The 25129-nt window shown below is 43.4% G+C and overlaps 2 protein-coding genes across 2 annotated transcripts; both read right to left on the reverse strand.

Moving 5' to 3' along the window:
* Positions 1–235: 235 nt before the first annotated feature.
* On the reverse strand, positions 236–10525 carry inhbb (inhibin subunit beta B). The gene is made up of 2 exons (XM_020633214.3): positions 8928–10525; positions 236–2683 (listed from the first exon to the last, which is right to left on the reverse strand). Exons 1-2 carry the CDS (start codon positions 9313–9315, stop codon positions 1842–1844), a joined length of 1230 nt encoding a protein of 409 aa, XP_020488870.1. The 5' UTR covers positions 9316–10525; the 3' UTR covers positions 236–1841.
* Positions 10526–13480: 2955 nt separating this feature from the next.
* Positions 13481–23996, reverse strand: klhdc3l (kelch domain containing 3-like). Its single transcript, XM_020633161.3, has 8 exons — positions 23922–23996; positions 19669–19861; positions 19465–19547; positions 18523–18601; positions 17489–17535; positions 16361–16475; positions 15761–15950; positions 13481–14637 (listed from the first exon to the last, which is right to left on the reverse strand). Exons 2-8 carry the CDS (start codon positions 19835–19837, stop codon positions 13980–13982), a joined length of 1341 nt encoding a protein of 446 aa, XP_020488817.2. The 5' UTR covers positions 19838–19861; positions 23922–23996; the 3' UTR covers positions 13481–13979.
* Between the last annotated feature and the right edge of the window lie 1133 nt (positions 23997–25129).

The following is a 25129-nucleotide window of genomic DNA, read 5'->3' on the forward strand; positions in this document are numbered from 1 at the left end:
TGACAGACAGCAGGAGAGAAGTGTTTTATGTCTCCACCAGAACGGATGAGGACCAGGGTGTGCATGTGTTTTGCATGTTGTTTGCAGCTTTTTTATCCCCACCTTTTTGTTTTTTAATGAGCCCAAATCACCTCCATGAAATAAAAACTCCACAGATTCAAATGTAGAGCCCAACCTGTTTTTTCACGCAGAGAAAAACACTCAAAGTGTCAACAACATGATGCAGGAAAGAATGTGAAGTTACAAAAGAATTAAGAAAACATTTTATTTTACATAAACTGTACAGATGACATTTATTTGACTAAATGATTCTTAGACAGGAACTAAAAATAACTTTCTTATTAAATAGAAAACTGAAACAAAAATAGAATTAAAGATGAAAAAAGAAGCGTTGCTTATTGTACAAAACAGAGGATGAAAGTAGAGCAAAGAAATGAAATCATATATCGTACCCTGATACAGTGGTAGGCCTATTGCAAATGATCAAAACAGTATTGTACACAGTAACTCAATGGCCTTGCCATCTTAGTACAATAGCTAAAATCTTGGCCTCTTTGGTTCCATTAATTAAGTAAAATACATTTGAAACAAAATTCAATTTTCTTCTATAAAAATAACTTTTCAATGGCAGTTTTTGTTTCACTAATCCCGCAACTTTTCAGTGCAAACGTCACAACAATCATTCGCTTTGGAAAGGAGGCGAAAGATTACATTTCAAGTATTGATAAAGAGTCGAGGACTTAAGAGAGAAAAGAAGGAGATAAAGAGAAAGATGAAGAGACGATTCAGTCTAAGAGAGCATGTCGAGTATGGGTATAGGTTACTATACATTGCATAGCTCATGTGGCACTTATTTAGTGATAGGACAGGACACTCAGTACCCCTTGGAAGGCAATTCTTTATACAAGTGCTATTCAGGGTGTGCATTTCAGTTTCTGCAAGTGCTGCACTGCACTGTGGCGACCCAAATGGGCCAAAACTAGAGTCTCTGCATCCACAAGCCCACTCCTACTGGGCATACAGGGAGTGGGAAGAAGCAGTTCTTTCTCTGTTGGTCCAAGTGCACAAGTGAAGTGCACTTATGACATCTATCTTCACCTGGTTGTCATGGTAGCAGGGCCTGCAGCACTCTTAGGCAAGAAGTTGAGGTGGAGGCCCATAGTCAACAGCAAGAGTGACAGCAGCAGCTCTGCAGAGGACTTTTCTTTTGCCTTTCTTCGGATGGTGTAATCCTGCAAGGCATTAAGCGCTGCCGGTCTAATTCCATCAGAGAGGAGAGTCAGACTGTGTCTGTCGGCATAATATAGGGAAGTGCTGGTGTTCTGAATTGTATAAGCTGATGTATTGTCAGTGCTTTATGAAAACAAAGTCTGTCATGTGCTTAAAGTACTTAAGAGGTTTGGGGGAGCAGTGTTGGGAGCATGGGGGTGAAGCCAATAATGCCATCGGCTGATCCTGTCACTTTCCTTAAGCGCTTGTTATCTTCATACAAGAGGAGATGATGAGCCATTATTTTTGACTAGAAATGGCAAACTAGAGCAAAGTATCATTTGGTGATTATCATTCCCTTCTCGTCTTGTTGCTGACCGGCCGTCGCCAAATGGACAAGACTCGGACAGCAAGCATGTCACTCTGATAAATACACACACTCGCACGCACACTAGAAAACACAGCCATGCACACATGGACCAATACTGATACTTGCTTGATTGTACCAGTGTGCATGTCGCTTGCACATACAGTAGGTAAAGATATATTGTATATGTGTACCGTACAACAATGTCCTGTTTGTACAAAAGGCCTTTCTGATTGTTCCAAGTTCATGTGAGGTCAGCGGGGACTCAAGCACAGCCACACTCCTCCACGATCATGTTGGGCACGTCCCTCTTTACGATGTTGTACTCATCGTCAAAGTAGAGCATGGACATAGTACTGAGCTTGGTTGGGATGCAGCAGGAGTTGACTGAGCCGGGGCTCATCCCTCTTATGCGATACTGGTTAACTACTGCGGTGTGGAAGGATGAAGCCGAGCCCGGTACGCCTGCCATGTAGGCCGGGCAGCTGCCCTCGCAGTAGTTGCCGTAGTAACCGGCTGGGGCAATGATCCAGTCATTCCAGCCGATGAGGCGAAAGTCAATGTAAAACTGCTGCCGACAGCAAAGGCCCCCGCTAGTGCCATCACACTCCAGCCCCCGTTTGCGAATACGGTGCTTCCCGTCCACCTGCCGAGCACGGACAACCAGGAACGGCCGGTGGGATGGGTCACCTGGGTCCACCAGCACGGGAGAAACGCCGGATGTCTCACAGCCGTCACAGTGAACCTCCAGGTCCTGGCGTCGACTGCCTTTTCCGAACACAGCCCGCACAGCTTCAGAGAGAGGGAATGTGTGCCAACCACTGCGTTTCAGATCCACCCGCTTCTCCACCAGTGCCCAACGACCTGTTCCCCCTCCTCCACCACCACCACCACCACCACCGCCTCCAGGGCCTCCCTCTGCACTGCTGGCAGAACCGGTCTCTTGGTAGTGGATCTTGACTGTCACCTTCCTCCGGAGGCCCTTCTCAGGACCAGCTGGCAGCACACGGAAGTAGAGCCACAGGTTAGCCTGGGACACGTACAGGTTCTGGTTTCCCTCGTTGGAGACGAGGAAGAAGAGACCAGATTTGGAGGATGTGTGCTCATCTGTTGGAGACAGAAAAATAGGAATGGTTTAATTCTCAGTGCCCTATTCATATATCTACATATAAGTAGACCAACACCAATACATAGATTTAATCATGCACCAAAAATACATTGAATGGTTGTATGTCCACTTCGGTCTCTGTAGAAGGTCATTTCAGGTAACTCTAGTATTGTTACAACAAAGATTGATGCTTTCTCCAATGTTTGTTCTGACTAAGATGGTAAAACCAGCGAATCACACTGTAGAAGATATTGACTCAATAAAAGAAGAATGAAACATTTTCATCAGGAACCAATCAACAAACATATTTCCAACCTTCTAAAGAAAAAAAAAGGTGTTTATACCAATAGCATCTCTATTTGGAACTCAATTAAGCTAGCTTTCCTTAACAGTGCCCCCCAACTCTTATTACTGCTGAACTGCCTGTATAGATCACTCATGCTGCATGGAGACATGGTAGGGGCTCCCACTGAAAAATCAATAAACTTCACAAATTCATTAAGGTCCGAGCTGGGCTTGCTCCCTGCAGAAGATTAGTGTGTCATCAGCATAAGAGTGGACATCAACACGTTTTGCCAAGGCACTCATATTTATATGGAATTAATTAAATTGGTAAAAGCACACAGCCCTAAGGTGATCCTTTGAAGGATGAGGTAGAAGTGTGACAGGGTCAACTTTTTGAGCTCTCCCTCATTATCAGAATAAGTTTGTTCTGTTGCCATGAATTAAAAAATACCTCTAACTCCAGAGACGGTCCAACTTGCTTTAAAATTCCCTGAGACGACAAGACCGCTTCTAAACAAGTTATTTAATGTCAGAGCACTCTGACATGGCCTACTTTGAAGGCCATGGGAGACAAAATTGACATTGCCACTAAGTGGACCTTGTTCTACTACTTTTTTGTCAAAAACACAAAAAGGCTTAAGATTGTTTCCCGTCTTAAACACAAACACAACATGTTCTCCCATAAAAAGCAGAAAGTGTCCACACAAAGGGCACAGCTCTGTCTTTAAAGGGCTGTTTTCCCTGGTGTTTTCTCTGTTCACTCTCAATCACTGTGTCAGGTGACCTCTGTGGCAGCTCCTGATAGGCCAGCTGTGACAGGCCAGTTCTGGGATCAGGCCCAGTTGGCCTCAGGTCCAGCTTTGTAAGTGACAGGGGCCAGAAAAGAGAGAGAAAGGTGGGTAGAGAAGGGAGGGAGGGACAGGGAGGAGAACAGAGAAGAGGAAGACCAAGGAATGGAGGAAGGATGCAAGTGGGATAGGTGGGAGGGTTGGCGAACATGGCCAAGGCTCCCGGGGGGTTCATTGAGTTCAGTGTTAGTGCCCCCCCCCTCCCAAGAAACCCCACCCCCACCCTACCCTACCCCACCCCTTTCCCCCTCCTTCCAAGTGTGAGCACCCTGAGAGTGACAGCACAAAGCCCCCTGTGAGGCACTGGGAGACAGCCGCGCTGCAGCAAGCCATTGAAACGCGTGGCTTTCCAGCAAAAAGTATGATGAGGCAAAAATAAAAGCCATTTACATGACACTGGCCACTTTCTGCAGCAGCACAATGAAGAGATCCCGGGAGTCTTAGGGTGGCGATGGGCTCTCCCTGGCACTATTTCTTTTCTAAGCCTAATGATGTCTTCCAAATTACCCCGAGGTAACTTGAAAGGTTTCTATTTCAGGAGATTTGGTACAATGTGCTCAAGCAGAGCAGCGCCTTTGAAAGCGGCTAAATTACTTTGTTTGCCGACTGATTAGTGTGTGTCAGTGTCAACAGGTGGCCACCAAAGACGCCCCCCCCCCCCCCCTTGAAGGCGCCTCACGCCTCTTCCTCCTGTAAAGCATGGCTTTACATTCACTCAGAAACCTGTTCAGACCAGCTCTCCATTCAAACATGTCAGCTGGGAGCTCAAGCACTTTACACACACACCTTTGCATCCATCCATGCGCACACACATACGCACACACACACACACACACACACACACACACACACACACACACACACACACACACACACACCCTGCCCCATAGTAAGCAATACATCAATGAGCCTTCTCAATACCAAGGCCTATGGGTAAAGTATCAAGTGCATTGTGAGTACATATTGAAATCTATCTGAATGGAATTACATAAAAGAGTCAGCTGAACGCCCTCTCCTCTCTCAGTGCAGTGAGGTCTTACTTGCCTCAACAGCTACAAACTCAGAAAAGAAGGAGTCTTACATTTGCCAGCACACAAGTCAATGAATTCAGCCTAAAATTAAAACTGATCATGCATAATCAGAGAAATCTAGTATCAAAACTAAGGGGTATTACGGCATTTTTTAGGGTTTAAAAAGTTTTGGATCGCTTGAGTAGATCACTTGAACCGGCAGGATTCAAACTGGCATAAATGGCTTCATCCAATTATTTCAGGGCAAATGTGCCTGATCACAGTGCATCCACTAAAAGTGCATGCTTAATCACTGGCATGCCTATGGGGCTCTCTTTGGAGGTTTCTGGACACATACAATGGTAGAGGGGTCCCTCGGATGGCCTGAGAACTCGCTGGAGAGATAATATATCTCATCTGACCTTGTGAGGTCACGAGATCCCTCACAAGGACCCTGGGGGAAAGTTGCAGATAAGAGTGATGTCCCCAGATAAACAAAATAGAATAGACGGATGGAAGACTTGCAGAGCTGTGATTTAGGATTCTGCTACAGCAACATAAACACCATCGTCACCCAATGAAAAACATGCCTCACCTCTGGGTTACTTTGGTGACTACTCTGGAGCTTTCCTTCGTGTACCACCTACTCTCATCTAGAGCCGAGTCCGACGTATTTTGACCACTTTTCCTGGACAGTGTAAACTCTTAAAGAACATTAATTATATATATTAATTTTGTGTAAAGTAATAAGATCACACTTTAATTTAAAAGGTCTAACTTAGAGTAGTTTCTTCTTTGGGTCCCTGGTGATTGAAGTCCTTGTATGTTAAATGTGTGGGTAAGATAAAGGTCAAACTTTGAAGTATTAGAGGAAACTGTAGCCATGACAACCGGCATTCATTTTAAAGATTGTACAATATGGTCAAAAGCTCCAGACCAGCTACCAATTGAAGCCATCTGACCTAAACGTCTCTCGGCATCCTATAAATACTCACTAACCCTCCATCACTCTTTCACACTTCTGTTTCTTTCTTCTCTCTGAAGGGTCTTTTGGGGATTCATCTTCTCCCAGGTGCTACAACTCATACAGAAACTTCCCCTTAATGCAGGCAGCGTAATGCCTCTGGGTGAGTTTGACACCTTGCGGATCAATCTTTTTCATGAATAAATTTAACACATAGTATAACTTGTGTTCCTGGCAAAATGGACCTCCAGGAGACTACTCTTTCCGCCATTGTTTAAACTTAGTCTAGACCTCCAAACACAGATAGTGTAAGATAGGAGGATTCTGATATGTTTCACTTCTGCAATCTATATTTTTCAATCGACAGAATTGATCACATAACTTCTTTAGTATTGGAAGCTCAGAGAAACATCAGTACCAAATCACTTATTTCTACTGAGTTCCCCTCTGAGAAGCACATCTCACTTTACATCCAAAGTGTTCCAAACAATTTGAAGCTGGCCCCCGACACGCCTCGCCTGACCCCGCAGTGGAAATGTTGCTCGAGAGTGTCGGCAGCCAGGACACCTGGGTGGGCTGCTGTGGATAAGGAGCTGCTTCAGCGTGTCCCCACCTGTGGCCACCAAGTCAGACGAGAAGCCATGGAAGAAGGCAGCTACAGAGTTCATTACTCAAATCTGCTGTCGACACAGACCACACGCCGTGGAAGGACAAGGGGTGCGGCACGGAGCGCTTGTGGTTCTGACATGAACAGAGAGAGGTGTGCATGCCTATTGCAGCAGCAATACCTCACGCCCGAGAGTCTCAGCACTCCAGGAATTCCACAAAGAACGAGGAGGGAGGGAGGGGAGGAGAGGATGGAGAGGCAGGTCGCTGGACTTTTGGACGGAGGTTAAAGCCACTGTGGTAAATACACTTTTGATGTTTAAGCTTCGCAACAAGGTCATTTTTTTTTAATAAAGTTGCATAAATCATTTATACGATCAGAAGCCAAACAGAGGCAGCCAGGAGCCATTGACAAGTGAAACACACACTTGTGAGTGAATGTGGAAAATGTCTGGAGCATGTCCAGGATGGCCATGACTGACAGCTCCTCATGAAAGACTTGTGTCCTGAAGTGAACCTGCCAACCCGATCCTCTGGAGGAACCGGACTGGAGTTAATGACCTCCCATAATGAAGTCTGAATTCTTGGACCACTCACCGGGAGTTCAGTGGGTCCTAACGGCCATAGTGAGCAATCAAGAAGTGCTGATCTACACTTCCCCGCCTACGTCTTCCCCTCTCTCTCTCTCTCTCTCTCGCCCTCCCTCCTTCCCCTCGCTTGTGTTCCCCGCTTCGCTCCTGTGGATACGGGACACTGAATCCCCCAGCATGAACCCATGGGAGCATGTCAGGGGAGAAAGGAGACTGGCATCGTCCTCCTTACCTGCCCAGAGCTGCTTGGCAGAACTCTAACTGCTGCACTACAGCAACCAGAGATAAGAAAGTAGCTCCCTGGCTGTGAGCACGTAGTTAACCCTGGGATGAGGGGACATGAGGTGACCTAAGGCACAACAACACCTATCCACATCCATTTGTTGGCTCGCTGTTGGCTAAACATATGCCAACCTCGCCCCCCCCCAAACCCGCCTTCTCCTAAACTGTGACAACAACAATTCAGGCTCCCTCATGCTTGGGGGACCAGCTCTCCTGGCTTCAGAGCTTTCTGGAGACCTTGCCTCCGAGCCATGCCCCCTGGCTGGCAGCATCCGATCTAGAGGGGGGCGTGAGCCAGCTGGCCAGGAGGCAGACGGGTCTAGGGAGCAGGGACCCGAGCCAGCTCCATGGTACAATGCCACACAAAGGCTCAAAGGTGCGAGGAAGAATAGAACTAGGGGGAAAAACAGAAGGAGAAGAAGCAAAGAGAGCCCAGCGAAACTTTGGATCTACAAAAACATTCTTTACAACACTGCAATATGGGCACACACACACACATACAGACACACACAATATCAACCCCCATACCCCTCCTCACTCCCCCAACACAAACTCCCCCGCACAAACTCAAATGTCTCATGCATTATTCTGATTTCTTTTGTTTTCTGCACTTTTTCCCCTGCGTAACGTTGACATGTTGCGTTCAGCAGAAACACATAGAGCTCTTATAATAATTGCCTGGCTTTTGTTCCCTTGTCATGAGGGCGCTCAGATCATTCCCATTGGAAGGTGGGACCCCATTCAGGCTAATTGTAGCAGTAGGGCCAATGGGAAAATACAGGATGGTATGTGTGTGCATGTGTCTAAGCCATCCTATTTTGGTGTCTTTAATTGTATGTTTTCTTTTTGTTAAACTAACAGTTTGTGTCAAAGACAACGTTCTCACAGCGCTAACTGACAATTATTGGATTCTGTCAAGCCTGGATGATTTTAGGTGCGTGTGTGTTGTGTGTGTGTGTGTGTGTGTGTGTGTGTGTGTGTGTGTGTGTGTGTGTGTGTGTGTAGGAAAGGGTATGTGTGTGACTGTGTGTGTGTGTGTGTGTGTGTGTGTGTGTGTTTGTGTGTGTGTGTGTGTGTGTGTGTGTGAGAGAGAGAGAGAGAGGGGCATAGAGAGACGAAAGGGTGTTCTCTTTGGACTTGTGAGAATTAGTTAGATACACATTCTTAGAGGAAGGGATAAATGGCCAATTGAGGGACTTTTGTGTGTATTTAAAAGAGGGCTTTATACATTGGAGTATTGAGTGTGAGCACGGCTTTAGTGATGAAATTGGATTCAGAGGTTCCTTTTATCCCATAGACAACACACATAGGGGTAATTTAAGGACTCTGAGTTGAGTTTCTTTTTCATTTTCATCAGACCAAAACAGCACGGTTTAACACCAGCTACTGGAAATCAAACAGCAGCGAATCATGATGTAATGTTAGGATGAAAATGAAGACTGCCCTGACTCCAATTAGTTTATGGCTTTTAAAAAAATGGTAATAATATGATGCTTATAGACAGATCACCATGAAAAGCTTTCAATAATGAAATTTCATCCATGACTTTAGGTTATTAAGACACCTGTATCCCTTGGCTGCCTGTTACATGAAGTCAGAAGGTAAAGGGTTCATGAAGGGGTCGATTTAGATGTGTGCAATGCATTATTGATTATTACCTGACTCGGCGAAGCTGATGATCTCCGAGTTCTCCGCTTGAACCTCGTTGTTGTACGCAGCCTGTCCGTCAAAGCTCGGGATCTCCACTCTGCCGTCTTCGCGCACTTTACCGGCGTGCAGCCTCCTCAGCGCCGTCACCATCGCGGCTTTGGGGATGGGGTGGGTGATGTTGGGTCTGTCCCTCATCTGCAGCCGGTTCAGAATGTGCCTCTTCACCGCCTCCAGGAAGTCTATGTTCACCCGCTCTGTCTGATCCGGCGTCCTCAGACCGCAGGACGCGCACGACTCCTGTGGCGAGCTCTGAGTGTCCGTCCCGGTCACCGAGCTGCAGCCCGCGGAAAGGACGCACGCGACCAAGCAGGACAAAGCCAGGCTGTATACGCTCATTTTCTCTACAGTTAAGGTTACAGTCAGAATCCTAAGTAAGAGAAGGATGAAAAAGATCAAATACACACCGAAGGTAAAAGCTAAATTTAATTCCACTTGTGCTCCAAAAAGTGAGACGCCTCAAGGTATCCAGAGAAGCCAATGAGAGCTTTTGTATTCCCAAACATACGAGGCTAATTAACTCCTGTCATTATGCATTCAGCTTCTTATCCAACAATGCTTCTTTTCTCTGCCCAACTTAAAAGTTCATGTCTGTTATTGGAAAGCGCACTCAGGAGTTTGGATTGTTGACGCGCTTCTGTCACTGCCCGTTCAGGTCAGACGTGTAATCTACCAAAACAAACGAGGTCTCTGAATGAACCCCCACCCTCCGATGTTCCAAACTCGTTCACTGCGCTCTTTCCCATTCAACACCAAACATGCAGAAACTTAAAAAAAAAAAAAAAAAAAACTGCAGTTCCCAAAAGGTAAAAAAAAAACCAAAAAAAAAAAACCACAGTGAGTCTCCGTGAGTCCCGCGTCTTTTGTGTTTGCGCCTGCTGCTGGGTACCGTGTCCGGTGCGCGCGGTTCTAGAGTAGATGAACAGCTCCGTGCGTCCTGCAAGATGCTGCTGCTCACTGAGACCCTTTCTGCCTTTTGCAATCACGACAACAGGGGCTCCGCACACCCAAAGTTTTTATACAGGAGTCGAAACCACGTGGGGATTTCCACCAACTGGGCGCCGGGGATTATTAAGACTACTACGTCTCAGAGCCACGACTGCAGGGATGAAACAAGGTTTTATTATGGTAACATGCCGACCCTAAAGAGGTTGCATAATTCTACCCCAAAGGCGTGTGTTATTTGACTCATAAAGTGAAGCATAATTTGATCATACATCTTAAAGACCACAGATATGAGACGCACAGGTTTAGTGTGGAAACTTTGCTCTCTGTGCAGACTGTTAACAGCAGGTGGTTTCCGTGGGATGGATCGCAAATCAAACTTTTAGTAATGTTGATTAATATTAAAGGACACACCAGACTCCTTCTGTCGCTTTTAACAAGTCTGGGTTTCTTGTTATCTAAAACATTTAAATAAAAAAAAATACTCAAGATTTGGTGGATGAATTAGGCTATTAGTACAAAAAAGAATAACATAGAAGATTAAAATTGTGGTTGTGGTGATAAATACAACTGAACAGAAGTCCTAAAGACTGTATCTGGTTGTGATGTTGCATAACAGATAAACACCGCCATCTACTGGTTCCTTCCTATCATTACATTCAATTTAGATAGATGTATGGAGGATGGATGGAGCTAGATTTAAAAACTTACAAAAAAAGTACAAAATACTTGAGAAGTCCTGCTATCATGTACTGCTCTTTTTACACTTAATTACTTTTTTTTCTCTCTCACATTGTCGCATGTTTTGTTGCGTCTGAGGTCTAAACTGCGTCATCTTTTTTCATCAAATAAATCTGATTGGTTGAAAATATCAGAAATGTACATTTCAATTCTTTTCATTTATTTGGAACAAATTTTAAAAGTAAAATAAAAATACACATTTCAAACAACAATCACAGCATACTTTCTGTAGTGGCTCGGTTTTATTCTGAACTCGTACATGTTCTACCCCTTTTTTCTTTTTAGCTTGTTTTTTTGAGTTTGATATACTTTATTAATCCCCACAGAGAATTTTGGGTTTTACACTCTGTTAGTTTAGAGACATACTTCTCACACATTTGCACTTACAGGATGCATGCATTAGAGATGTCAGGGTGGGGCTGCTCTGCTATGCAGGGACCGCACCAAGGCGGATGGGGGTTTGGTGCCTTGCTCAAGGGCACCTCAGCAGTGCTCGAGAAGTGATCTGACACCTCTCCAGCTACCAGACCAACTTCCATATTTTGGTCCGCATCGGGACTCGAGCCAGAGGCCCTCCGGTTCCCAAACCAAGTCCCTACAGACTGAGCTACTGCCTCCCCTGCAGTTAATCCAAGGACAAGCTTTACAAAATAAAGTCAAAGAATACAGATAAAGCAACAAATATAATGTATTACACACATTAATAGGTAGACTATACAGACCTTACAACTGATATTGATTCAGTTTTTCTCATTGACTGTTTGATTATATATTTGTTCAATATGTTGTTCTTGAAAATGTGTTTAAACTTTCCTAATGTTTGACATGTTTTTATTTCATCATTGCAGCTGTTCCATAAATGAACACCCTGTATTGTGATGGTTTCATGTTGGTCCTTACTGCTGTTTTTTTTTTTTTTTTTTACATACATTTTCCTCTGAGATTGTGTTTACTTTCCTTCTGCTGAAAAAAACCTTTTAGCTGGGTCACACTTTCTCAGGAAGGACTTGGAGGTGGGTCTTTAGGATTAGACCAGTTCAGTACCACTGCCTTATAGGACCCAACAACAAGGTCACAACGACTCCCTACTCGGTGCTTCAGATACAATATGGAAATATTTTTATGAAGCATGTATTTCAGATTAAACACAAGAAAATCAAAATATTAGATACTGGATGTGAACGTCTTGTACCATGGTTTGATCATACTTCCTCTGAGTTCTGGAGGAAGTACTCGTGGAAGTCTTCAGGAGCAGGTCTGTGTCCGGTGTGGGAGCTGAATGTAGGTCAACAGGTCAAACGCAGGCTGCCAGCCCGGCCTGCTGGGTAAGAACTGATTAGTTTACTTTCCAACAGAGTCACAAGGTTAACCGCTCGGGGATTAGGTTCACATTTCCTAATGTTGTCAGGTAGAAAACAAAAGTTAAATTACAAAATGTAAAAAATATGACCCAGAAAAAGTGTTTGTTTGAAGAGGATCTTATTTCTCGAACAAGCCGCTGTAGCAAAGATTCCTAAGACACAAAATATGTCCATCAGAACTTTCAAGAAACGTGCTGCAGAAAACGTGACAAGGCGACGCCTTTAAAAAGTCATTTTCTGGAACACTAATTAAATATAATCTCCTCTTTTTGCAACCATGCAGGAGTGAATAATGTGACAACAGCTCAAGTTAAAAACTAGATTTCTTTGCAGAAGTACTTTTGAAAACAAGTAATATTATACAAGTAGACGAGTAGCAAGTGGTGGTCTTTCACAAAATTGTCTCACACTGCCTTGTGGATCCACTTTAAGCTGTCCACACACATATATACGCTTGTATATTGTGCACACGAGTCCCTCACAGAATGAAGCTTTCCCTGTCAGTCAAGTGAGAGGTGGGGGAGGGGGAAATACTTGGGGGCGTGCAGGAGAAAGTCTGGGTGAAAAATGTGGTTGTTTGCGTTCACACATGCAGCTCAGCCAGAAAAAAGAGTTTTCTGTGAAAGCCCTACATGTTGGTAACTTAGCTCATAGTATGTTTCTTTTTGATCATTTCCGTGTTGTGTAATGTGTTTTCTCATGATCTAGACTGAAATTGACAGACTTTATCTTCTTCCTTTGACGTCCTCGGCTCCTGTACCTGTGCTTCGGCATGGGACAGTCCATGCACGAGCACATGCACGGGTACACAGGGTGGACAGCCTTCAATATGGAGAAATCCAGGAGTGTTCTCTCTGTATCTGACTAACATGACTCAAAATCAGCCACACAGTCAGTAAAGTAGCAGTCATTGTCTCTGTGTTGTTCTCTAAAGTGCGGACGCGGACCCGGCAGCTTTTTTCTTTTCAGAGTCCGTCTGTCTTGTAAACTATACACGCTTCATGATCATGTAAAGTCATGCATTTGTTGTTACGACATTATGTACAAGAGGTAACCGTGCAGTCCCGGTTAGTCCTGGAGCAGTGTGAGTGCAGGCCAGCGGTAAATTAGGGAGGGGGGGCAGGTGTGTCTTAAGGACAGTATGGGACAGCTGGGCCTAGTGTGAGTATAAAAAATCCAAACTGTCACATAAGCATTACTGACATATTTCTGTAGTCATGCTCATGTTTGCTGTATATCTTTAAGGGATGCAAAATATTAATTTTTTTTTAAACCCAGTAAGCCAATAGTTTCCATATCAGAATACTGGGCATATCTTTCCTCCTCATTGCAGAGACTGTACAGTCTCTCCTTGAGAACCCGTATTGAGGAGCTCTTCATTGAGCTCTATGAGGAGAAACAAACATCCTTTTCACATTGAACACATTCACCGGACAAAACAACAAAAATAAAATCCATTAAGCATTCATGGAAAACATGCCACATTTATTTTATGCAAAAGTATACAGGTGCACAGTGCCCCCTAGTGTACTGTGCTGAGCAGTGATCATTAGATCATCATGTCGCGTCACATGCCTCCTCTTATAAACATACTATCGGCGAATCTAAAATGCTAACATTAGAACCATGACATGAGAATATAAAACAAATCTTGTCCCTTTTGTTCTTAACAATCACACACACATCATACTTAAACAGTGTGATGAATAGCAGAACCCGTTACTGTCTGTAACAGTTTGATAGCTTTTCTTTAATATTTTCTAGTCGTTTCTTTGACTACAACTACTACAAGGCCAAGTGTGGTACATGTATACAATTATTAAAAGTCACATCAAAAGAAACAGAAATAGGATTTGTTTGGATTTATGTAAACTCTTCAAACATTAAACAACTTTAATACTGATGCTTTCCACACGAACATATTAGAAGTAAATAAAGTTTGATCGTGGTAGGCTGTTAAGATTCAGTCAGAGTCATTTGCCAGATGGAGATGGGGCAGTGTGTGGTGCAGGGTCTTCCCCCCAGAACCAGCAGCAGATCAGGCAGATGCTGAGCTATGTCCCCCTCTTCCTCCTCCTCTTCCTCCTCCTCCTCCTCCCTCAGCAGGTCCTCCTCTGTGCAGCTCCACTGTTTCCTGAAGGCCTTGTTTTCAAAGCTCAGACAGCTTCCGATCTGCGGCGCTTCTTTCCTCATCGAACGCTCTTTGCTGTTGTAAAGTTCTGACGACTGTGTGCGTTGTATGCTAGCGTAGCTTCTTTCCGGGCTGAACGTCTCCAGCTCTATCGCTCCGTCTGAGCCCAGGAAAGTGAGCGGGGCAGGGAAGCACTTGTTCTTGAAGGGCCTTGCTTTCCCATCCAGCAGTCTGGGTTGGGGTTCTGAGCTTGGACTACTGGTGTTGGACGTGTAGCTGGGGCCGAGCCCGATACAGCAGTGGTGAATCCTGTCTGGGGGGGTGGAGCCCAGGAGTATGGGAACCTGCCCCCAGGTCTCAGAGGTGAAGTTGTACCTCCACAGCCAGTTCTTTGGAGAGTTCTGGCTCCTCCCTCCTCCGAAAAGCAGCATGCTGTCCTTGTAGGCCACGGCCGAGTGTCCCATCAGTCTGGAGGGACCGGACCTGAGGAAACATCCAGAAGTGGTGTCAGCAGGAAGGAACACACAAAACAATGTCTATTGTAAACCCTGGCCTGTTTTTCTTTGTGGCTACCTTTGAGTCCAGCTGTGACTCTGATGGGGTTTAGAATTCTGAAGTGGTGAAGACGAGAACTAAAGCGAGAGCGACCCTGGAGAAGCTGTGCTTATTCTTCATACTACTTCATAGTGAGGACATTTTTCAGGGAATTATCTTAATCCGTACCACTGAAGCTCCGAGTTAATGTCACTCACTTCACTTTTAATACGTCTTTTGGAAGACGTTTTCGAAGTCCTAATATCAGACTTATAAACACTGAAATGAATCAATCTCTCCATCCTGTCGTCATCACTAGAGCTCCAAAACATTTCAGGATTCTGAGCGTACATTTCATTCATCAAAGGCGTTCTTAACTCGTCATACAAAGAGAACCACACAGTTCCCACAGTCTGTGTTCCTCGGGGACTTTTTTCAATCTGACGACTTCAAGAGCGAGAGGAAGGCTTCCTGTTCTCCACTGAGCGGCCAAAGATCTCTGACTGCCTGTTAAGTTTGCTTTGACATAAGATTCAATGATGTAACTGTGCTGTTTTGAAAAAAAGTCCATAAGTTTGGGTTTAACAAGATATTATTTAACAATTTTTCTTCATATCCAGCAAGTCATTTATTTCTCATCGTGTTCACACTGTGTGGTGATTAATCTCTATAGATGTAACTCAGCTTCCTCAAAGACAGCATGAAGCTCTGCAGCCCTCAGAGAATTCTGCAGTTTTACTCCGAAGAAAAACCTTCTTATTGATCCTGTTATCTGACAGATTAATCAAGCTGTTCATCAGTCGGATCATTTTCCTCCTTACTATAAGTATTCCCTTCAGCGTGCAGCCTGACTAAGTCTCCTTATGTCACCCGCTGTTAGAGCTGCACGGTGAAAACTGATCCTGAAAGTTCAGCAGGTAGTGACACATCCTGACGGGATCAAGTTCTCCAGACACCAAACTAATTTTCCATGTTTCAACACAATACACGTTCTCCATGATCAGTTTGTCAGCATTTGAGAAACAGTCTTTAAGGTCCTTAAAGACACTAATAGATTAAAAGCATCACTCACTTGTTTTTGAGGGAACTCCATGTGTGGTTGCTGGAGTTCCACCTCCAGAAATCTCTCTGCTCCTGTAAGCCTTTCAAGCCTCCAAACAGGTACATGCAGCTCTGGTTGGCCATGGCAGAGTGACTGTGCCTGGGTCCTGGTCCGATTGAGGCCTGCTTAGATCCATTTAGCAGAGACCATGCCGTGGTATCTGTGGTGCATATTAACACGAGTAAGAATCAACAGTTAATGCACATAGTGGTGACGCGGGGGGCTCTCTGCAGAAATGTGTCCTTGGAATGCAAACGTCAATCAGCATCCATTAGTTGCAGAATGTAGGGTGTGCATCAGACTTTTGCTGACGCTTTTCGGGTCCCCCCCTTCCTCTTCTAAGAGCAAAGCAACGGCGAGAGCTCAAGACCCTTTTTTCAACTTATTATATTTGGTATGCCCGTATGCACATGCAGCCCCGCTCCACAGGCGCTCCGAGCTGTTTTTTTTTTCCAGATGTGCCCAGGTTGTTTTTGGAGCGGCCGAGCCTAGGGCGACTGTTTTCCGTGTGATCGGGCCCCTTACTAATTATTTTAACATGGGGAAGAAAAAAAAACATTTTGAACTCACCGAAATCCAAACTCCAAAAGTCCTGGGAGGATCCTTTCATGTCCACAAAACCTCCATAAACCAGCATGTCAGAGCCGAGCACCACGGCACTGTGCCCTTTTCTGTTGGATGGCATCTGGGTACACACACACACACACACACACACACACACACACACACACACACACACACACACACACACACACACACACACACACACACACACACACACACACACACACACACACACACACACACACACAAACAAACAAATGTCTCAACGAGTTTGCAAACCTTACTATCATATTATCACTACCTTAAATACGACCCCCCCACCCTTTTCTTCATCACATTTCACTTTCAGTATTTTCAGTTGTCTTTGTTTTCTCTTGTTTAGGTTTCCATTACGGACGCAGAATCACAGATGTGATGTCAGTCCTGATCTGGGCTGTCAGGCGACAGTTCACACTGACAGCAGAACCGGTCGTGACCTTGAAACGACCCTGATGTGTTCGAGACAAACGGGAGCTGAGAAGTTTCTAATTCGTATGCACAAAGAGAGCCACTTGATTTCCCTCCAAACATCATTTCGTTTCAGAACTCTGAACTTCGGTGAGTTTTTAGTTTCTCTTTGTGTAAGTTATGAAGCCTGCTAACGAAGTCTCTACACGTATCATTGATGATAAACCTGTGAAAAACAAATCTGTTTAAATGGAAAACTCTGAAATGAAAACTGTTTCGTAAAAGTTTTCCTTTGGGTGTTTAAATTTAGCTTGCTATCATTTCAATTGTCTTGACACTGTGTTGACATTAAAGCAGTAAATGAAACTGTTGCCTGATGTGTGTGCAGTAACGTAAAGTATTACTTTCTTAAAAATACAAAGGAGGTCCGGACTTTAGGAGGATCTAGTGGCCTAGGGGTTAGTTTTCGCTCCCCATGTTCTAAGGCTACAGTCCTCAAAGCGAGCAGCCCGGGTTTGAATCCGACTTGTGGCTCCTTCGCAGAATGCCATTCATTCTCTCTCTCTCTCTTCAACTCTATCCACTGTCATATCTCTCTAAACAAAGGCATATACGCCCAAACATAATTTGGAAACTTGGTAGTTGCAAGAGGAGACAAATGGTTGTTCTATGACATCCACTCTGTACCTGGGGGGAGCTCGTCTTTCCCTGGAAGTGAACCCATTTCTGCTTCGCTGAAACAACATGACAAAGAAGAATGACAATTAAATGGAGAGATAAGATTAAAAAAAATAAAATAAGCCAGAGTGGAATTATCTACAAAACGATGATGCAAGGTCAAAGTTATACAGAAGATTTATTTTGATTCATGAGTAGATCCATTTGGTACAATCAGCTTCACTCAGCCTTAAAGAAGATGTGCGTAGAAGATGAGTAAAGAGATGGAGCCGACAGCATCCTGTGTTCCTGCAGAGCGTACACTGACTTTGTTATTTACAGTCATGTGACACGGACCGATCAAGGACTGACATTTAAAGTCAGGTCATAGTCCATTTTTACAACTTAGACAAAATTGTTCATTGTGCAAATTTATCAACGTAAACATTAAATCACTACCTCGTATATTTTTATACTTCCCCCTAGTGGCAGATTGAGACTAATGTTTAAATATTTCACTGTAAAATCTAAACTTCACATGCAGACTTTATTTATGAGGCTGAGGTGAGCAGGACTATCCTCCCTGGAAATGTCAGTATTTATTTTTACCCAAACATAAAGAATAATTTAGAAGAATAAAGAGAATGAAAAAGAAACAAATCAAAGTTTTACCAGGATGAAACAGAAACAAACAAGTCGGGGTATTTTCAGAGCAGGAAGCACGTCCTGTTAGTTTCTAGCAGCTCCCAGAGCTTTAAGCTAAGACAAAGAAGAGACTTTCCCTTTTAACAATTACATTCTCTTCTGCACATTTTATGTCGACTTTTTATATTCCTTGGTACTTTCCTTTAGGTTCAAAAACTTTGCATAAAAAAGAAAGAGCTGAGAAACTGAAAGCTTTCACGTGTTTCACACTCAGCCGATCTATAGTACTGAATCTTTCCACAAAGGCTTGAAGCCTGATATTAGAACAGACATGTAGGAACACGATTAGTCTGTCAAGTCTGAGCAGTCCCTGACAAAGGCTGCCAATAGAAGGTGTACTCCTCAGTTGTGAAACTCACCAGTGTCAAACACCCAGAAAGAACATCTCCACTTGGTGTATGCAGAATCCAACATGCCTCCAAACACATACAGGAAGCCCTGAAAGGGACAAAAAGCTGGTAAAGACTTTCTTAACACAATGAGCAGAAAGAAGAGCAATAAAGAAGGTGTTGAGACCAAATGCAGACGACATTTTAAACAACAAAGTCGATGTAAAGACAAGCGTAAACGCTGGACCACAAGAAACTCTGAAATATTTGTGCAATTGAATTCTTTCACTCGTTCCAGACGTTTGTGTGAAGTGGTGTACCAAAGTCCATCAGTGTGGGCGCCGGTAGCCTAGTGGTAAGTACAACCCTAACCCGCGGCCAGGGTTTGAATCTGGCCTGTGGCTCCTTTCTCGCATGTCATTCCCCAATCATATCTCCCTGATTTCCGACTCTATCCGCTGTCCTGTTTCTAGAAAATAAAGGCATAAAAAGCCCACAAAAACTGCTTGCCCTAAGCACCCTAGCACAAGCTAACATCTGGTGTTTGGCACCTGCCTGCCGAGCAGAAAGCCGACCGACTCCAAGTCCACAGGTAAAATCCAACACAAGGTTCACCCTCGCTTTGGAACGAGCTTCATCCGCTTGCCGTTTCGCCTCTCTGGGATCATATCTTTGCAGCTATGTCCTCATCCATCATATTCACAGGTTTGAATCGAGTCCAATCGCTGAATTGGATCCACTCCTAAACTCAACTGCACGTTGTCATTGGCTGGAGGAAACACACCAACTCACCGCCCACAAACGTCCAGAGTCAACCAAAACAAACCAGAACTGTAAAATCCAGTCAGATGACAGAGTCTCTGCAGACACAGTCACCACCACACATGTATGGAGCCTCAGAAGGTATGATGGAGCGGCTACATTTTTTCAGGAAAAAGCTACTGACTCTATCATAAAAGAACAACTTTTTACCTCATGAGCCACCATAGAATGTTCCTCCAGTTCCTCTGGGGCAGCTTCACCAGTGCAGTTCAACTCCGTCCACTCGTTGCACACTAACTCACAAACATAATGAGAGGATGCAACACAACAAAGGTTTTTTTTTTTCTTTCTGTATTTAGAGCGACTTACAAACAGAGCAGTCATTGGTTATTTTGTTCATGTAATAGTCCTTACCCACGCTGTACCTCCAGAAGTCCCTCAGACAGCTGTTTGCTCGTCCTCCCAGGATGTACACATGTCCATCATAGCTGCAGCAGGCGTGCTTGTAGCGGTCAAATGGGCTCGGTCTGCTCTGGGGGAGCCGAGTCCACAGAGACGAAGTGCTTTGACTCATAACTGGCATCGCCTGCTCTCAACGGTCCATTTTCTAAAAGGAGCCACATCAAAGCATTTAATCAAGTCATCAAATATTGTCTGAACTTTACCCAAAATAAGAAAATAAACTGTGATATAGGTTATTCATTGTGATATGGAAAAATTAAACATTTTACAACATTTACAATCGCAATATTTCACAGTAAGCCACTCAGATTTCGGTCAAAATCAATCCGCGCCATTCTCTCAATACACTTGACTCCCCACAGTTCGCTGCGTCGGGTGACTTGTTGTCTTTGAGGGTTTGGTGATGAAAGCTGTCATTGCCTACGTCAACACACACCAGATCAGCCAATAGAAACATTCAATTGCACTAGCCCTCGTAAAGGGCAGTCGCTGTACACATTTCTTACACAATTTGTAGAATTTCAATATGGATAAATATAAAATATGAATTTGCTCAAATGGGCTGCATGGTGGTACAGTGGTTAGTGCTGGTGCCTCACAGCGAGGATGTTCCTGGTTTGATTCCCTGTCAGGCAGGTGCCTCTCTGTGTGGAGTTTGCATGTTCTCCCCGTGCATACATGGATTCCCTCCAGGTACTCAGGCTTCCTACCACAGTCCAAGGACATGCTCAATCCTCAAAAATGGTATAGATAATGGATGTGCTCAAATGTCGAGGTTTGACCAACAACACTACTACTCATACACAGATTGACAGCTGAAAGATGTGGTCTGGGGGTTAAGTTTCTCTTTAAGGTTAAACCCTGATCACCCAGACGTCTACTTTCATCAGTACATCTTTGCTCAATAATGTGGCTTAAGTCAAACCATGTACACCACCAAACAACTACCAGAGACAAATCATCACTACATTATAAACGACAGTCACACAGAGGCAGAACAATAACAGGGAGGCTGCTGTTATCCTCCTAACACATTGTAAGGACTGAAGTTCTCTGATTCTCAAGGACTGCTGCCTCATCCATCTACAACAAAGAAACTGGCTTATCGAGGCATCGTGCTAAAGGAGGACAGAACTGAGTCGGTTGTTATGGTCGTGCAGCGTTTGGCTTCACTGGGTGCCCAGCAGGGACTGTGATTCACAGAGTCACCTGACTGCTGCTATAGGCCCTGGAGTCAGGAGGGAGCGGACTGCAACACAAAGACTGTGAAGCTTTGCTCTCTCTCTCTCTCTCTCTGGGGAGAAACTCTCTGGTTCTCTGGCAGGTGAGAACTATTTCTACAACTGCATCATTTATTTCTGATCACCTGGCCTAATTGTTGCAGTATCATCAACTCTAACTTAGGTATCAGTATCATCAACTCTAACTCAGGTATTAGGTAGTTCTGTGTAGTTACATTTGATCTTATAATACAAAGTTGTAAGCTGTAAGTGACTGGGGACGGCTGTGGCTCAGTGGGAGAGTTGGTCGTCTCTCAACCCAAAGGTTGGGGTTTGATGCGTCCTAGGGCAAGACACTGCTTCATCAGCAGTGTATTTTGCGTATGAACAGGTTAGTTATTATTGATGTAGGTTTAAGCTGCGGTGTAAAAGCATTTTGAGTAGTCAGAAGACGAGAAAAGAAATATAAAAGCTCAAGTCCATTTACCATAACTGATTAGGATTGACTCATCAGCTGTCAGGAAACGAATAGGGAAATATCCAGTGATGACTCACTCTAACAGCCTTTTACAATATTCATGAAGTAACAGAGTCAGGAGTTTTATCATTTTTACTCACTACACAGTACTTTTCCATGCAGCAGTATCCATGAATGAGGACGTCCGCAGTGACACATTATCCAAACGCTGCTGTGAAGTTCTCCTCTCTCACTGCTATCGGCCTCTCTACAACTTCTTATCAAGCTGTCACATGAGCAAACAGCTCTGAGGTCACGACTCTGTATTAACACACCTCATCGCTCGGCCCTTGTTCAAACACCTGAGTGTTAGTTATACAAAGCAATCTGGGGCTGTTTGTTATTAGATATGTGGGCAGTCAAAGACCCCCACTGACATTTTTCACTAAAAAAATATTGACAAGTGAGAGGACTAAAGTAACGCAAGAGTCATTGTTAACATTTTAATCCTTTCAAAAGTTATGAACTTTCAATTTGTAATTGTTTCAGGTATGAACCTTTCACAGATGGAAGAGTGTCGCGAGAAACGAGAAAGTCATCTTGGATTTCAGAGAAAAACTGTAATGAAAAATGTGTTTTCATAATTTAAAAACTTTCTGGTTTATTTTGAAAATAGAAATAGGGGGGTGGCAGTAGCTCAGACTGAAGGGACTTATGTTGGGAACCAGAGGGGCGCCGGTTCAAGTCCCGGGGCCGACCAAGTTTGGAAATCGGGCTGGTCAGATCACTTCCTGTGCAAGGCACCATTTGTTTCAGTTTTTTTCATAGAGATATTATTCCACTATATTCACTCATGTCGGCACAACAGGTTTACAGGTTAATCTTTACGGACTGGGTTGTTTCAGCTGATGTTAAACAAATTGTTTCTGCTTGTTCACTTTGCCAAAGACTGATCCTCTTTACGAGGAAGACATGTTAGAAATGTCATCGACTGCAACAGGATGTTTCTTCATGTTGGTCAGTTCATCCTGATTTATTACACAAGGTTAAAGTCGTGAGGAAAATAAAGTTTAACCAAATAAAAACCAAGATGGCAGACAGATCCTACAATCCTACAATAATACTTTAATAATAGCGATAATAATTAAAGAAGTATCATCCTGTCTGTTCGGCATCACTGATGTAACACATTAAACCTGCAAAGCCTTCCTCTCAATTATCTTATGATTACGCTTCATTTACGGCTTATAGGAGACAGGAGACGGTTACAACAGGACCAAGTTTAGCAATTAGAAACATGCAGGAGCTATGACACTCACACTGCACATGCTCAGTTTGACCTTACAGCCACCAGGAAGACAGAAAACAATAAGTCCTTATACTCAAATAAATATTGTTAAGAAGACGTCAAACATAATATCAGCATGCGTAATAATCATACGTTTAACAGAGGTTGGTCTGTAGTCAGAATAGTCTCTCAATTACTGTCCCCAATCTCCCCTTCCTGTATTAAATGGGGCCCTTGGCATATTTTTTCAACAGTGATCAGACCTACGGAAGTCAGAAGGGAACAACCACATTCTGCTTGTGTCCAAAATCACACACTACTCACTATAAAGTGCACTTTAATAGTGAATATGTCACACAAGCTTTATTTAAGTCCGTTTTCCAGCTCTGATACACATTTTGGTTGTTTTTTTCTCAAGATCTCAACTGGAAAACAGCCTGATTTTCAAGTGTTATCACAGTAAAACTGAGTAATTTAAAATGCAGCCTATAATGGATATGTCTCTTTGGGCTTCCAATACAAAGTACTGTCTGTAAGTTTAACAAACCAACACAGCTTGCTAACTTTTACTATTATTTATTTGTATTAGCTATAACATCCAGTTAGTCTAGCTTTTCCAACCATGATAATTATGTGAAGTTTGAATCTAACTAACGTTAACTAACGTAACTTTACGTAATTTAACTAACGTAACGTTACGTAAGTTAAATAACGTAACCTTTAACGTAACTTTAACTAACGTAACTTTACTTAAGTTAAATAACGTAACTTTTAACGTAACTTTAACTAACGTAACTTTACTTAAGTTAAATAACGTAACTTTACGTAAGTTAAATAACGTAACTTTACGTAAGTTAACCGTTAGTAGAGTAGTCTTGTAAACGGCATGACAACCACTGCAGGAAGAATGTGACCCGTCAATGTAGGATATAATTCAGTATAAGACGTAACTCATCTGCAGATGAATAACTTATTTACCAAGCGTGAGAAAAGGGAAGTTAAACTCTTACAGTCACACTTATCAGTGTCTCAAATCATCTCAGGCTAATAACGGCGAAGTTACAGAAGAGGAAAGGAGGAGATGAACTTCTCCACAGCTTCTTCCTGTCGTCTGTTAGTGTTTCTACATTTAATGTAAAAAGCTTCTTGTGTTTCAGCGCCATGTTGTTTCTTTAAATGACGACGTTGTGAAAGTCAGAAACAGACATAAACGTATTATAAAGATGAGTTTGTTACTTACGAGAGAGCGCCTCCGGCTCCTCTTCGTCTGCTTGTTGTCTCTAAGCGAACGGGATTCTGCTGCGTTCAAGGTCTCCTCGTAAAATGGGAATACTTCGCTTGGAAAGTCGTTTTAATAGCCCGTTACTTCCTAACATGGAATCTTTTCTCAGTCTTTGAAAATGTTGGAAAAAAATAAGTGCCTTGAGCATCTCTTAATTAAATCAGTTTTCAGAGCAGCCCACAGCACAGAATCTGCACTTCTTAAAATCCACAACGACCTTCTCCTTACTGGAAACTGTGCTTTCCTGATCCTACTGGACCTTACTGCACTGTTGACCATACCATCTTAATTAATCGCTTGCAGAATTGGGTTGGTGTTGGTGGCACTGCCCTGACTTGGTTTACCTCGTACCAGAAAAAATAGAACTTTCTCCATAAATATAACCAACACCACATCCTCCAAATCTGGTCTGACCTGTGGGATACCACAGGGTTCCATCCTAGTCAAATTATCCAGAAGCACAACCTTACCACTTCTAGGCAGATGACACCCAGCTTTATCTACTGGTCAAACCAAATAACCTTTCAGAACTCACCTCGCTTACACAATACATTTAAGACATAAAAAACTGGATGGCCTATAACTTCTTAAAATTAAATGAATGAATGAATGAATCGATTTTAAGATTGCTTTGTTTGTTTTTAAAGCCCCCTATACATCACTGACCTCCTCATCTAGGCCCCTGAGATCGTCAGCTATGGGCCTGCTGGCTGTCCCCCGCTCACGACTCAAGCTAAAAAGAGATTGAGCTTTTTCAGTTAAAGCCCCTAAACTATGGAACAGCCTCCCTCTTCCCATCAGGTCTGCATCCTCTACTGACTCTTTTAAGTCCCTTCTAAAGACATGTTTTTAAAATTTTAGCATTTGAGTCCTCTGGTCCTGAATAGACCGTTCTTTCAGATTCCAGTTATTGCTTTCATTATCTCTCCTATTTATTCTATTGTATTTTATTTTGTGTTTTTTGTATATGTTGTAATCCCCTGTAAACTGTTTCTTTGATGCATTGTACAGCACTTTGGTCAGCTGCTGCTGTTTTTAAATGTGCTTTATAAATAAATGTGACTTGACGTGACTTGACTTAATTACTCTACTTTAATAGTAATTAAAGCCCAACCATTTCATTTAATTTTAATTTAATTGTATGCATCTTAAATGTATTTCAAGTT

The sequence above is a fragment of the Labrus bergylta genome, chromosome 13 (genome assembly GCF_963930695.1).
Source record: "Labrus bergylta chromosome 13, fLabBer1.1, whole genome shotgun sequence".
Taxonomy (NCBI): domain Eukaryota; kingdom Metazoa; phylum Chordata; class Actinopteri; order Labriformes; family Labridae; genus Labrus; species Labrus bergylta.